Source organism: Camelus ferus, chromosome 7 (assembly GCF_009834535.1).
Source record: "Camelus ferus isolate YT-003-E chromosome 7, BCGSAC_Cfer_1.0, whole genome shotgun sequence".
NCBI lineage: Eukaryota > Metazoa > Chordata > Mammalia > Artiodactyla > Camelidae > Camelus > Camelus ferus.
In genome coordinates this window covers 76,410,343-76,425,839 of record NC_045702.1, presented here as the reverse complement: position 1 = coordinate 76,425,839, position 15,497 = coordinate 76,410,343, and the positions used below count along the sequence as shown (strand labels likewise).

At 44.8% G+C, this 15,497-nt stretch overlaps 1 protein-coding gene across 9 annotated transcripts in view; it reads left to right on the top strand.

Moving 5' to 3' along the window:
* The window catches only part of ATXN7L1 (ataxin 7 like 1), a 218,317-nt gene that overhangs the window by 143,913 nt on the left and 58,907 nt on the right, over positions 1 to 15,497 (top strand). The window contains exons 1-2 of one of the 9 annotated variants that reach the window (XM_032484205.1): positions 7,950 to 8,308; positions 9,139 to 9,200. The exons of 6 other annotated variants lie outside the window; for them this stretch is intronic. In XM_032484205.1, the coding sequence (XP_032340096.1) occupies positions 9,197 to 9,200 (4 nt within the window). In that variant the 5' untranslated portion in view covers positions 7,950 to 8,308; positions 9,139 to 9,196. Of the gene's footprint in view, positions 1 to 7,949; positions 8,309 to 8,851; positions 9,201 to 15,497 lie in introns of those variants that run through there. 2 more of the 9 variants (XM_032484206.1, XM_032484204.1) reach the window with 2 other exon arrangements.

Sequence of the window (15,497 nt, the reverse complement as noted above, 5' to 3'; positions counted from 1 at the left end):
CCCGTGCTGAAGTCTACCCATTTCAGCCTCCCCTAGGGGCATGTTTGTTGTGGACTGGCCTAAGCTGGTTTGGCCACACAGAACTCTTAGGTTCTTTTTTGGTAGAAAACAGTTGCCACTATAGAAGTTTGTAGAAGGTCGAGGTGGTGAGGCTTAGCTTCTCCCCCACAACCTCGCCACCAGGTGTTAATGAATGCGAGTGTTAGACTGAATTCTGCCGAACATTTATCAAGTTCATTCAACCTATTTGGTTGACTGGGTGAAGTCCCAGCCCACTCTGCCATAGAGTTGTTCCAACCATACCTCAATAGGAAAGGTTCACTCAAGGCAGCTGCAGGAATATTCCAGAGACAGGGCTCTATTTCCCCAAATTAGCACCATGCTCTCATCAACCCTCCTAATGTGACGGCTGCACACAGGGCACCCCCAGGTACCCTGTTTATACAAGGGTGGGGATGTTGCTATAGGTTTTTCGCCAGGCTGCATACCTGGGATAACTTTAATTTCACCAATAAGGACCTATTTCTTTTTTGCTTTTTTTTTTTTTTTTTTATTGTAATGGCTGAACTACAGGATGGAGGTTGGGTGCAAATATAAGGACCTATTTCTTGCATTCATTATAAGTCACAGGTTTCACCAGTAAAAGCCCATTTTTTGGTGTTCAGAATTTTTATCCAAATACAGATAGCTAGAGGACTTAAAGCAGCCAGTATTGCAGTGTGACCCCCTCAGATTAATACCAGTTGCCCGATCTAGACTCTGTATTCATCATAGCATGTGAGCTGATCACCCCTGGAGGTAAAGCTTAGACTTACTGGTTCAGACACAATAAAACGTCAGCTACATTCAAGTCCTTTTTTTCCTCTTGTATTTATTTATTTACATACTCAAGTGCTTTAAAGTAAATTAGACATGTAACCACATTCCATTTCTCTCTCCTGTTCAAAAGGTATGATGCGGCGAGCAGCAAGGGAGAGGGCTAGATTACAAGTAAAGTGACCATAAATCCTGGTTTGCCTGGGAGAGTCACAATTTATACCTGATACCCTGGGGCCCATACATTTAGCACCCGTTTTTACTTTCAGAGATGTCCAGTTAGGGTAATAAAGCGCATGGTTACTCTGTTTATAGATATTGTGCCGTAGCACAGAACACAGAGAACGAGCCCAGGAAAACTGGGTTTGAATCCTGTCTCTACCAGTTCCCAGTAGGGTGGTCTTGGGCAAATTGCCTCCTCTTGATAAATCTTATTTTCCTCATTTGTGAACTGAGAATAATACATTTGCTCACCCTCCCTCCCTAGTCATTTTTGGGAGTGATATCCCTTGGATGTGAATACACTTTGCACAGAGAGCAGCACTGACACAAGTTAGGGATTATTCCTGTCCTTACACCCAACATCAGTTTATGCTTTGAACTGACTCTGGCTTGGAGGAAAACCAGCTTCAGAATCTAGACGGCATCAGCTCTTAACCTTGACTTTCTGGAGAATGGAGAGGCCTGTAGCCTGCTTCTGGGAGGGGGGTAACTAGCAGAGGCCACCTGCTTGGGGATTTACATTTCCCTTTAATTCCATCAGAGAAGAGAACATGACCCTTAAAAATAAAACCATAAGCCCTTTCTTTGCCCTAAAATTCATTCATGTGAAAAATTTTCAGTAAAGATTCAACATGTCCTTCTTTATATAAGTAGAACTCTTTTAAAAGTTTGAGAAGACGTCGTAACTAGTGAGGGCTGAGTGTGACAGCTCAGCATGAGTGTGCTGCCTGGTGGAGGCATAGATGTAGCAAGTGTTCCCATGGGAACAGTCAAATACACAGGTGAGGATGCAGTGGGGGTGCCCCCAACAGAAGTACGGTTTTGCATAATAATGGAGAATTGTACTTCTTCAAAGTGAAAATTGATTTTTTTCCTTGTAAAAGTAATGCACTGTAAAAACTGCCAACATTTCAGGAAATAAAAGAAAGTAAATATTTCAGTGTAAAACTTTCCAATATTTTTTCTATGTGTATGTGTTTGTCTATGTGTTGTACCTGTGTATTCATATGCATATATTTTATATCTAAAAAAATAAACATGGAATCCTCTTATAAACGTTGCCTTGAAATCTGCTTTTTTTTTTCAACTACAATTCTTGTGGACACATTTCAGTAAATATGATCTACATTGTCATTTTTATAGCTTCCCAGCATTCCGTTGAGTAGATGTGCGAATGGTTTATTTAACCAGGGCCTGATTGCTTGTTATCTAAGTGTCTTTAGGGGCACAGTATCTACCCCCTTTGCTGTAATTTTTTTAAAATCAGTATACAATTTCTACCCCAACCGTCCCCACAACACACATGCATACACGACACACTTTTCAAAATTCCACCAGGAGAAGTTTCATATATGTGTTAGTTTTTCTTCTTTGCATTTAGGTGGGAAGACTCCTGAGAGTTGAGGTGTAGACGAGAAGGAGCTGTAATTACAGGGCAAAGGGCAGCTCGGGGTGGAGAGTGAGATACTGCGCTGTTACGAACTGCCTGAAGTAGGCTCAGTTACTTTAGGTAATACTTCCTCGTACACTGGAGCCCAGAGCTGGTCATTCACGAAGCTACATTGCTGCCAGAAGCCACAGTGTCATTCAAGAGCCCTTCCAGCCTGAGGCCCAGTCATCGGAATACTCCTTTCAAAGAAGAAACACTCGCAGGTTTACATGTGGTACGTCTAGTAACACCCCAGTGTCACAAACTGTGCCAGCAGCTCTGAGCACAGAAGAACACCCAGCCCCTCAGGGCATCCACGGGGCACCCTTTGGGGTTTGATGGAGCAGCACTTTACCCGTAGTTTAGACGTAAGAACTGGCCAGCTGGATGGTCCAATTTCCAGGTTTGGCTAATTGGAACTCTGAGGAGGACTATGGAGGCAGGTCATTGACTGCAAGGGAAAAAGTAAAAGGCAGAAAGTGGGGACACTGAGGGCCTTTTATAGTCCTGCACACTTTCTCAGTGTCTGTACACCACTTATGATGGGGGGCAGTTTAGTGAGCCCTGACCAACACTTTCAATAATGGAATAGAAAATATCTGAGTGTTTGTCACTTAGTAAAGGCTAATCTTACCCTTTGGAATTTTTGTCTCATACATATGTGCATACTAGGTTGTAGCCAGATAAAATTCATTTCTTAAGGTGGATCAGGGTCAAAAAGTTTGAAATACAGTATGCCCTGAGCTCATCACCATTTTGCAGCAAAGTATAGAAATGAATGCCCTTAACAGTGATCTTGAGTTATCAAAAAAAAAAAGGGATCAAATAATGTTCAAAGTATACCATGTAAGAGGGCAAAGTACAGTGGAATGAAGGTCTTTGGAAAGATTCCCATTACAAAGTGGCTACAGATTTTTTGAAGATTTACTATTTTTAATTTTAAGTAGAAAGCCTTTTTGCCTTCTCCCTAACTTGAACCACAATACAACTTTTAAAAATACCAAATTTGACTGGGGGAAAAAAAGGAAACCTGAAAAAAATAATAAAATAAAATATTGTACTTTTTCAAAATTAATCAAAACATGAAATTTCATGCATACTTAACATAGAGATTCACTTTCCAGGTGCATCTAATAGGGTCCGCATCTATCTTTGTGGTTCACACTAACTGAAACTTCATTTAGTCATTCAGAACCTGTGTTTAAAACCCACACCAAGGCTTCCATACCCTGGCGAGGCGTTGGCTTACAAAGATAAGTGAGACTCGGCCCTCAAGGAACACTAGGTCCAGTGGTCCAGGTTGCAGTCAACCCACGTTTACTGACTTGTACTATAAAGTCTTGTTTTGAATTGTGGTGCAGTATCAGCTGAGGCTGGTTGAAATTGGCTCTCTCCTGAAAAATCTAGGGTATGTGGCCCCAGGTGTGCAAAATTGTCCCCGTTGCTTTGGTCATTAGTACACATTACAAAGGATTAGGCTAAAAGCCAGTTCCAGGTACGATCGGGCAGGCTGGCCCAGTCTCTGTGAAGCTGGGTAACAGGGCAAAAGGGAAGGGTGTGCAGGCGAGCTGCACAGTCTTGACCCGAAAGTCTGCAGGGGCGATGTCAGGAGAAAGTCAAGTCTGCAGCCCGTGGTAGTCACAGCTCCTGCTGGGCTCACCCGGCCTCTCTGTCTCCTGACAGCTCAAGCCTCCATCCTTTTTTTTGACCAGCTCTGCACATATCCAGGCCACGTTTTAAAGACCTCACTGGGTCCTGACCAGCTTCCTTCTCTGTATATGTACTCTGATGCAGCAATGTACCCTTTCGCTGGAGGGGCGTCTAAAAGCCCCAAGCGTGGACAGAGAACCTCAGTTTTGTCTCCATCACTGCTGTCATCCTTCGGGCTGGAGGGACTGTGCCTTCCTAAAATCACCATATCCGTGAGCAAAGCACTGTTTTTGTCTGGTCTATGGTAGAACGAGCTTTGTTAAGCACGCCAGTACCAGCTACAACAAATTAATGCTAATGACCCTTATTCCTCGATTAGCCCACTTTCACTAATTTTACTAGTGGCCACGCCTCTCAGATTTTCAGAAGTTCTGATTTTAAATAGCCACTCCTGTCTTCCCTAAATATGCCACTGCTTGTCAAATCATGTGTCCTACTTTTTGGGTTTGAAAAAAAAATGGTCTCTGTGCTCAGAGGAGTCATAAGATACATGGAAATATTCTTCTCACTTTGTGTCTTGTAAGCAAACGAGTTTTCCTGCTGAGACTGCTCTGATTTACCCAGGCCCATATTCTTTTCAGGCAGCATGGATGCAAATGTCCTCTGGTTACCAAAACAACCTCAGTTAAACAGTGGGAGGCACCACCTGTGCATCTCAACCAATCACAGAGCTCCTCCAGTCAACAGCAGCACGCAGATTTGATGCATCCTCACGACCTAGGCTGCTTTAGTGACATTCAACGTGATGTCCACCTTGGCACCCAGCCTTTCTGTCTTTTGGTCCTATGTTTTATTCTATTTTGTTTTCAGGGAGAAAGCAGGGGGAGAGATAGATTCATAAGGCAGTGGCGGTGGCGGCAAAACACTCTAGAACCTTCTATCCAGCACCTCCAGATCTCTCCCCTCCTGCAGCCCACATTCAGCATCTCTGGTCAAGCCCCTGAGTGCCTGAGTTCCTGACGAACGTCCCCCTTCATTGCTGCCAACCTTTGACTGCACTAACTCACTACCATGTCCCCTCAGAGGAAATGCCCCCAACCGACAATGAACCTGCTCACGTGTATCACATAATAGTAATATCGCCCCCTATCAAGCTGGGAGTGTGTCCACTTGGCACAGACAGGGAACTTAACAGAGGGGCCCTTCATTTAGTCATTTATTTTCCTCCGCCTCTGCTGCAAAAGAACCCAGTGAAAGCATAACCTTGAAACACACGAAGAAAAGATGCAGCCAGATCCTTTCTACATGTGAGACAGCACACCTTGGAGTTGCCGGCTACAAGGCGCACAGCTTGGCAGGCCTGCTGGGACATCCGCTCTGGCGGCTGCTTAGTCTGGGATTAGGTGAGGAGCCAGAGATTAGCACGTGGGTGAACTAATCAAATCAAAGCAGGACAGGGTACAAACTTGGTGGAGGTGGTTGCTTTGCATTGAAATAGTAGCTCTTGAGTGCAGATGTCCAGAGATCTCCCCAGAGTGTGGAGAGGAGCCCTCCATGTTAGGGAGCTGTAATCTGTGAACTGAAAAACCACAAAGACTTGGAGTTTTGAGAAAATCAAGGGAAATTTCCTGGTCAAGGTGGTGGAGTGGTAGGACCATGAGTTTGCCTCTTCTCATGATCACAACAAAACCATAACTGACTGCTTTAAACAACCATCAGAAAAAAAGACTGGAACCTAGCAAAAAAAGATCATCTTCAACTGGAAACATAAAGAAGGAACCACAGTGGGACTGTAGGAGGGGCATGCTTGTGATATAATTGGGCTCCATACCACCCCAGGTGGGCAACCCACAAGCTGAAGAATAATTAAGTCTCGGGGTGCTCCCACAGGAGTGGGAGTTCTGAGCCCCACGTCAGGCTCCCAGCCCGGGGTTCTGGCCTTGAGAGGAGGAGACCCCAGGACGTCTGGGTTTGAAGGCCAGTGGGGCTTAACTCCAGGAGCCCCACAGGACTGGGGGAAACAGAGACTTCACTCTCTTGGGAAGCGTACACAGAGGAAATCAAGAGAGATGATGTGCCTTTATAATAAAACTACTTTTCTGGACTTTTTCAGTTCTATCATTATGTGTTTTGGAAACGTGATAGAGGCAAGGAAGGAAGGACTAGGTTAGGAGGTAGGGGACCTGATGCTGTGTGTGATTGATTTGCAGTGTTGCCTTGAATGTGATTTGTAGCCTCTCCAAAATCTCAGTTTACTTGTCTGTAAAAATGAGAATAATAAAGTCTGCTACTTTTAAAATGCTTTGCAGATAATAAAGCAGCACAAGAAGTGTTCGTGGGGCAGAGACCAAGTCTTCTCTGGGCCTCAGTTTTCCTCCTTTAAATCCTTTAAATGGGGATAGTCATACCGGCCCTCCCCTATCTCCTAGGATGTTTCTGAGAATCAAATAACATAATATGTGTGGAGGGGATATATAAACCATGGAGTTCTCAGCAAGAGGTCTGACTCACCAAAGTTCTCGGGTCACTTTAAGAAGTCATTTGCCAATCCAGGGGTTGAGGCTTCTGTGAGCCTCATTTTGCTGACCTGAACCTTCTCTCCAGCACATCCCTTCCCTCCTTCTCTCCCGTTCCCCAGCCTCTTCCTGCCTTTTGCTTTCCTTTGTCTGGGATGCTCCAAACTGCCTTTGCTCTGCTTTCTTGACCCATCAGGGAAGTGCTGCGTTTCACTCTAGGGCGGCTCCACCTCAGATCCCATTGAAACCGTCTCTATACATAGTTTGTAAGAATATGTGGGTTCCTTCCGGAGGAAAGGGGCAACTGCTGTGTGGATTTATATGCACCACCATTGCACTGGTGACCCCTGGAACCAGAGGGGTGACATTTACTGTCCAGGATAAACACAAACCTGGCCCACAGTCACAATAGCTTTTATAAACAACCTGTTTCTATCTGCCCATTCCTTTCTCCTAAACCTCTGGTGTGGGGAAGGGGCAACATTTTATTCTTCAAATCAGAGACAGATGATAGATAGGGTGTGGGTCAATTGTCTTGGTCCTAAAATAAGATAATTTGATGCATTCTGGGAAAGATATGAAAAACCTTGTTAAATAAGCAATTTAAGCATTCCTTTTTATTTTATTTTGCCAAATGCAAGTACTTTATTCACTGCCACCTGTCAGAAGGCACAGCCTCCAGTCCGGATGAGGGAGAAAGTTTGGCCCCAGTAGCCCTAACCTCAAAGGAAAGAGGGAAACCGTCCTCAGTACCAGGTCAGAAGCAGCCCAGGGGCACTGGCCCCTCCATTTGCTTTCTATGTGGCTCAGTGGCCTCACTGCATGGAGCAGGGAACTTTGAAGTCCCTTTCCTGTGTCTCGAAAACTCCATTCAGCACGCCCCTTTTTTTCCCCTATGGGATTTACCAAAGTTCAAATTCCAATGCTCCTGCAGTCACCCTAGATGTGTACCAAGGCCTTAGAGGTTACAAAATCTCTTAAGTCAATCTCTAAGTAAAAGATGCTTCAAGGAAGCACCCAGTTCCTTCTGCTAATAACCGCAGTTTGTCATGTGACACCTGCCCCTCCCCCACTCACCCATTCTCTCCGAAAACCCCCCACCCACCCCACCAGTAAACTAGGTTGACGTCTGTCCTTTATCGGCCAACATCTACATTTCCTTCGAGGTGGTAATCTTCTGCTTTTGTTATTTAATTTCGGTTGTCTTCTTAATTGTTACCCAATTGCTCTGGGGCTTGCATAAACAGTTAACAAAAACACTGCGCACGAGGCAGCCGTTTCGCTTTCTGGGCTTGTTGTTCTTGGCACTGGGTCAGTTCTGTGAACTTCTGGTGTCCAACTGGTAGGACCTGAAACTCTGTGTTTAACAAGTGCCTGTAGTCAAAACAGTTGGCGTGTGCAAGCTCGGATAGCTGGTACTGACTGCAGCTGGTCAGTCGTCGGTCTCGGATTGTGCAGAACCCTGAACCCCAATCACGGTGCTCTGTTTGGGGGTTGGGCTTCTGTTGTTGTTTAGTTTGGAGGGGATGGCTCTCTCTCTCTCTGTCTCTCTCTTTTTTTTTTTTTTCTTTTCTGTGATGGCATCCGTGCTAATATGGATCGCTTCAGGTTCCAAAAGTACAACGTGTTTACAGTCGTCGTAGAATCAGATTAAGTTGGCAGCCCGAGTCTCTCTGTAAGTGGTTTTAGTTTACATTTCTTCTTCTAGCAGGATGTTTTGCATAAATTTTGCTGATCCTGGGTTATTTATAGACTTTTCTGAAGAAACCGGGATGCCTGAGAGTTTTCTAACTATGGAAAGTGAAATCCGTTTCTGCAGTTAGAGAAACCGCCGGGCATGTGCAGCGGAGGGTTATTTTAACTCTTGAAAATTAATTTCTCCGCGAGGTCATTTGATAACATTCCCGAGCATACTCTGCAGCTGCCGACATCAGATGGCATAATCATCGTCTTAGGACGTGTTGTTTACTTTTGGTTGCTTACAAACGCAATAAAATGAAAGTAGTGATGCCATTTCCTCCGGGACGCTCCAGGGGAGTGGATGCAGTGACTGGGTATTGTTTCAAACGTCCGAAAGTGGTTCGTGGTGGTTGTTTTGTCCAACCCCCGGGAGCAGTGCAGCCGGCCCAGAAGCCGGTCGGCGGGACTCTCCGAGAGCCTGGGGGAGGGGCAGAGGTCGGCCAGCCGCAGGAAAGTTAGTGGGGTTTCAAGTTTGTCCTCACCTACATGATACTGATACACAGGGGCTTATAGTATTTTTTAAAAAATAATATTCAACTACAAGATGGCCTGTCGGCTAATGCATCATCTGTTTGATTTTTCTGGCCTTGTCGGGAGCATCTTTGGGGAACCTGTAAGTGTTTGAATGAGAACTAAATCTGGGCACGTTGGAAATCACTAAGCCAGCATTAGCACTCTATGAAAGGGTTTTCCATAATATTTACTAGAACGGTTGGCTAAAAATTGCTCTGCTTCACCCGCTGAATGGCTGTGTAATTAAATCAGCCCTGGAGAGCCTACCTTGAGCACCTCCCATCTCGGTGTCTGCGCGGATGAAATTTGCATGGGTAAGTAGCACGTTCATCAGCGTAATGAGTGTGGAGTCCCAGTCTAATGGTCTAGGAGAACGTCGCAAATGAGACACTTCATTGTGCCTCGGGTTAAATATTTTAAACCAAACAAATCGAAAAAGAGGGAGAAAACCTCATCTAGGCCTTGGAAAAGGCTTTCTGAGCAGAGAGTCTGCCCTGATCCAGGGTGGTGAGTCCCTCAGGGACAGGTCCAAACCTCCCCCGACTCCAAGCATCACCCACTCATGTGCGAATGAAAATGGACGGTTGAAATGGAAATTTCCAAGCTAGTAAATGTGGGAAGTGGGGGTATAGGTCAGTGATAGAGCGCCTGCTTAGCATGCATGAGTTCCTGGGTTCAATCCCCGGTACCTCCATTAAAAAAAAAAAAAAAAAAAAAAAAAAGACTGTAGTTAAGTGTGACCCAGGCCAAGGGGTGACATAATTCTCACCATGGAGTGCTGTCATGAGCAGATTTCTTTTTCTCGTTTCTCTCATCTATATGAAAACAAGGTTTTTTGCTGTTTTGTTTTGTTCTGTTTTTTGGTACCCTCTAATCTTGCGGAGAATAATGGTGAGGCTTGCTTTCGGTCTTTACGGTTTAGAGCGTGTCCTGTGCTTTTTCATGGCAGCCCCACTGAACTGGGGAGGGACGAGCCGAGCCCTCTGGTCCTAGCATAAATTCAGGACAGGGGCCTGGCCTGCACAGTGGGGCTGGGGAGCTAGAACTCGGGCCGCCCTGCACATTATCGGACCACCACCTCCTCATTGCCCCATTCAAACTGGGTGAACTGGCTGCAGCGCAGAGGTTAAGACAGTCTTTGCTCTGATTTGTTTCCAATCTGCCCCCACAAATGGGGGCCCTGTTACCCTCCCCTTGTCCTCCTGGCAATTAGGCTGGGATGGGATGGAGACTCACCTTTTGAAGGCCTCAGGCAGAAAGTGTGTGCTGATTTGTGTGCCTCCAGCTACAGTGATTATGGGGGCCCCCATCCCACAGTGTAGATAACCTCGTGGCCGGAGTGAATGAAGAGCCTTGAAGGGAAACCACAGACCTAGGTGTTGGAATGGTAGAGGGACGGCGGTGAATACTGAGTGGTTTTCCAGTCCTCCTCACCCTTAGGCTTTTGCATTTGAATCGGCCAAACCCTCCCACCCTTCCATCTTTGGGAAAGCCTAGTTGCTTTGCAGCAGTTCAGCGTGCTGAGCTGACAGACCTGCCTTCTGGCAGCTTTAGTGCGTCTGTAGGTTCTTCCTTGGCCTGACAGGCAGGTTTCTGCCAGTGGAAATGGTATCTTGGAGAGATTTATAACAGTAATAATCATAATGCTGCTCTTTTATGTTTGCATAGCCTGACTCAACTTTTAAACCTCTTTTACATGCCTGATCTCATTGACTCCTCCCTATAGCCCTGGAAGGACAGATACTGTTAACCTCAGAGCATAGAAATTCTAGGAACTAGCTGGGATTCTGACTTCAGCTCTCGGATACTGGTGCTCTTGGTAGTGATTTCAGCTACTTAACGTCTGTATTTGGTTGCCAATAAGGAGGGTAGTTTGGGGATTGGAAAACCAGGTTTTTTTCTATTATTGTATTTCTTGTCAGTTATGAAGGCACATTTGGTTGCTCACTATGTGTAAGGCACTGCTGAGAGCTGTACACTTAGTCCTTCAACCACTGGTAGGAGGGCTGTTGTTAGTCATGCATGGGATCCTTACCAGTGAAGATGGAGAAGTGTGGACCAAGTGACACACCGCCCTGAGTGGCAGTTGCCTGACTGGAGTCGCGCCTCAAGGGTGCTGTTCACAGGTCCCTGTCACACTGAGGGATGTATGGAGTTTCATGCTTGGCCTTGTCTTCTTCCACGTTCTGAATGAGGATTTGAAAGAAGAATGGCGCTAGTGCCAGTTTCCCAAGGTAGATTTAGAAGGGAGCATAGTTACCTTAATGAGTCAGGGTCCAGAAAAATCTCAACAGGCCGGAGCAGTGGACTGACTCCGGCAAGATGACATTTTTAAAGGATACCTGTGGCTAAGCAGCTTGGCAGCAAAGCGTGTGAAATAAGACTTAGGGGTGATGCAGCTCTCAGAAAAAAAAACTCCAGCTTGGCTCTCTCTGCATTAATAGGAGAATAATATGCAGAACGCAGCTGGGAGCCGCTCAGACCCCACCTGTAGTGTTCTTCCTGCTGAGTGCCACTGTTTAGGAAGGACAGTCGGTGCCAAAGGGGCCCCAGAGATGAGGAAATAGTGAAAATGACGTTTCGTGAGGAATGGTTTTAAAACATGTCTGGGAGTATTTAGCCTAGAGAAAGAGATTTCGGGGATCCAACATTTGGCAAGGTGTCCCGTGGAAGGGAAATTGGACTGGTTCAAGGTGACCCCCACAGGGCAGGAATGGGATGGACACGCAGGCATCACAAGTCATCTTCACTCTCCAGGGGTCGTGCTGTCTAGCCTTGTGTGCACTTGGAGAGGACACCCATGCCCGTGGGGAAGCCTGGCTGGGCAGCCCCTTGGCTGCAGAGCTGAGGAGGTGATGACAGCCCCAGAAGGGGCCAGCAGGGGGTAGCAGAGAATGGTTACCTGTGGGGTTTCTTCTTGCTTTTGGGGAGTCTGTGATTATGTCCCAACTTCAGGGTTTAAGACCTGAGTCCCCTTGGTGGAAATGATGGCTGTATCAGGGTAGAGGGGGCTGGCAGAGATGAGGGTGCTGTGCCTCAGTGTCCCATTTGTAAATGGCTAGTGCAGCCCACGTGCCTGGATGTGGGTGTAATATTGTTTAAGACTAATCACCACTTCATTGTGGACCCGAATTAACCATGTTTAGGAACTGCTGTCTTGGAGTGCTGCCTTAGGAACTATCTCCTGTTAGCCATCCTAGTTACCTCAACTTAAAAATTACTTTCTTTAAGGGATTCCAAGAAGGGTTTTGACGGTAACTCTCAGTTATTCTGAAACCGATCGTGCTGTTTGTGGATTGTCTTGGCCCTTAACTTGCTGCAGAGTTTTTCTGGGGGGGTGGTTGTTGAGGTAGAATTCAAACAACATAAAATTAACCATTTTGAAGTGAACAATTCGGTGACATTGAGTACATTCACAGTGTTGTGCAACCACCTCCTTTATCTGGTTCGAAATGTTGCGTCACTCAAAATAGAACCTCATACCCATGAGGCTGTTTCCCCTCCCCGCTCCCCTCGGTCACTGGCAACCACCAGTCTGCTTTCTGACTCTATGGATTTGCCTATTCTGGACATTTCATATAAATAGAAGCATGCAGTATGTGACCCTTTGTGTCTGGCTTCTTTCATTTGCATGGTGTCTTCTGATTCATCCATGTTGTAGTGTGTATCAGTACCTCATTCCTTTTTATGACTGAATAATACTCTGTGGTTATGTATATACCATGATTTGTCCATTCATCCATTGATAGACATTTGGGTTGTTTCCGCCTTTTGGCTATTGCTAATAGTGCTGTTTTGAATATGCCTTTACAGGGATTTGTTTGGGTACCAGTTTTCAGTTCTTCTGGGTGTATAGTCTAGGAGTAGAATTACTGGATCTTATAGTGATTCCATGTTTAATTTTTGGAGGAACCACCATACTGTTTTCCATAGAGGCTGCACCATTTGAGGTTCCCACAGACTGTGCCCACAGGTTCCAGTTTCTCCACATCCTCACCAACCTTGTTATTTTCCGTTTTGGGGTTTTTTTGGTTGTTGTTTTTTTATATATATAGCCACTCTAGTACGTGTGAAGTGGTATCTCATTGTGGTTTTGATTTGCATTTCCCTGATGACTAATGATGTTGATCATTTTTTCATGTGATTATTGGCCATATGTATATCTTCTCTGGAAAATGTCTATTCAGGTCCTTCGCCCATTTTTTAATTGGATTGCGCCTGCCTGTTTTTGTGTTCAGAATTAATATTCTTGAGGAGAAGGTACAGCTCAATGGTAGAGTGAGTGCTTAGCAAGCACAAGGTCCTGGGTTCAATCCTCAGTACCTCCATTAAAAAAATAATAATAAATAAATAAACCTAATTACCCCTCCCCAAAAATAAACTAAACAGAATTAAGGTTCTCAATTTGCTGTTCCTCAGATGCCTGAGCAGTATAAATATTGCATCTTACTTTCTTAAGTCATATGTTTGCTGAGAATCTAGGCCACCTACGTATTCCCTGGCACCTGAGGTGGGAGCAAGAACAGGGTGAAAAAGGCAGGGACAGTACTCCAGAAAGACCAGAGGGCTCCGGGAGAGCTGGTCCACAAAAGTTGTTAACATCTCTGTTCTCCGGGTCATCCTAGAACTCTCAGCAAACAGTTACTGGGAAAGTTACTCACAGATATCTCTGGAAAGACTCAGGCTCCCAGGCCACGGAGCCTGCCCTTTCATCTGTGTTTCTTCTGAGTATTGCAACATCCAACAGGCCTCCTCTTGACGGTCCCCTGAGTCGGGGAAGTGTGCCCATGAGCCCTTGACCTGCTAGCCTGAAGTCTGGAGGACGTGGCTCACAGCCTTACCTTTGGGAGCAGACTGTCTCTAGCCCCCGAAAGTGGAGCTGGAATAGGTGGGTGGTCGGCTCACAGCCCCTCATTCCTACTGGCTCCATTCCAAAGACATGGAATTGGAGAAACCAGTTCTGCTTTGGCAAGCAGCACGGCCCCCTCCCAGCTAGAAACTGACTCTCCAGTATTCAGAGAAGAAACTCTGTATAAGAGGGGGAAAGGAAGCCCAAAGTCAGAGACCCCAAATCGTGTTCTCCTGAATAATTCTCCCATGGGAGACTCCCTCTCTCTGGCTTTGGTTACATGGTCAAGCAGAAGGGATGGTCCCAACTTGAGACGGCCTTATAAAGGCCAATAAGCACTGCCTAGCGTACGTGGCACGGTCTGGGATGCTGCCATCTTCCCACAGTCTCACATTCTCTGGTAGGGGCATACTTCTGAGTCTGGGAAAGCTTTTGTCTCTTAGAGGTTTCTTTTTATTTTTCCTTATTAAAAGGTGTATACTCTTCTACCAGGGTTACCTTAAGATTTATCAGGTAATAAGCAGTTTTACAAAGAAACATTGCTTGTGGTGGGGGAGGTGGAGGGGATGTAAAAGCTCAATGGCAGTGCACATGCTTAGCATGCACAAGCTGCTGGGTTCTATCCCCAGTAATGTCACACACCAAAAAAAAAAAAAAACAAACACAGAAAATTTTAAAAATTGAAGTACAATGTGTCAATTTCTGGTGTACAACACAATGTTTCAGTCATACATATACATACGTATATTTATATATTTGTTTTCATATTCTTTTTCATTATGGATTACTACAAGATAATTGAATATAATCCCCTGTGCTATACAGAAAAAAATTGTTTTTAATCTATTTTATATATAGTAGTTAATATTTGCAAATCTCAAAGTCCCAGTTTATCCCTTCCCACCCCCTTCCCCCAATTGGTAACGATAAATTTGTTTACTAGGTCTGTGAGTTTGTTTGAGTTTTGTAGATAAGTTCATTAGTGTCTTCTTTTTTCTTTTTTTAGATTCCACATATGAGTGATATCATATGGTATTTTTCTTTCTCTTTCTGGCTTATTTCACTTAGAATGATGATCTCCAGGTCCATCCATGGTGCAAATGGCATTTTTTTTATGGCTAAGTAGTATTTCATTGTATAAATATATCACAGCTTCTTTATCCAGTCCTCTGTCGATGGACATTTAGTTTGTTTCCATGTCTTGGCTATTGTATAGAGTGCTGCTGTGAACATTGGGGTGCATGTATCTTTTCAAATTAGAATTCCCTCTGGATATATGCCCAGGAGTAGGATTGCTGGATCATATGGTAAGTCTATTTTTAGTTTTTTGAGGAATCTCCAAACTGTTTCCATAGTGGCTGCACCAAACTGCATTCCCACCAGCAGTGTAGGAGGGTCCTCTTTTCTCCACAGCCTCTCCAGCATTTATCATTTGTGGACTTTTGAATGGTGGCCATTCTGACTGGTGTGAAATGATACCTCATTGTAGTTTTAATTTGCATTTCTCTGATAATTAGCAATATTGAACACTTTTTCATGTGTCTATTGGCCTTTAAAAACAAAGAAATGTTGCATGAAACACAGGAAAGATCCTAGTAGATGATAAAAATACCTGAAACACACTTTACCGCTGTTTTGTTTTTTTGTTTTGGGTTTTTTTTTTTGAGATGGAGGTGAAATTCAGATAACAAATTAATCATTTTAAAGCAAATGAACTGTAATTTAGTGGCACTGAGTTGATTCACAATGTTGTGTAAGCGTC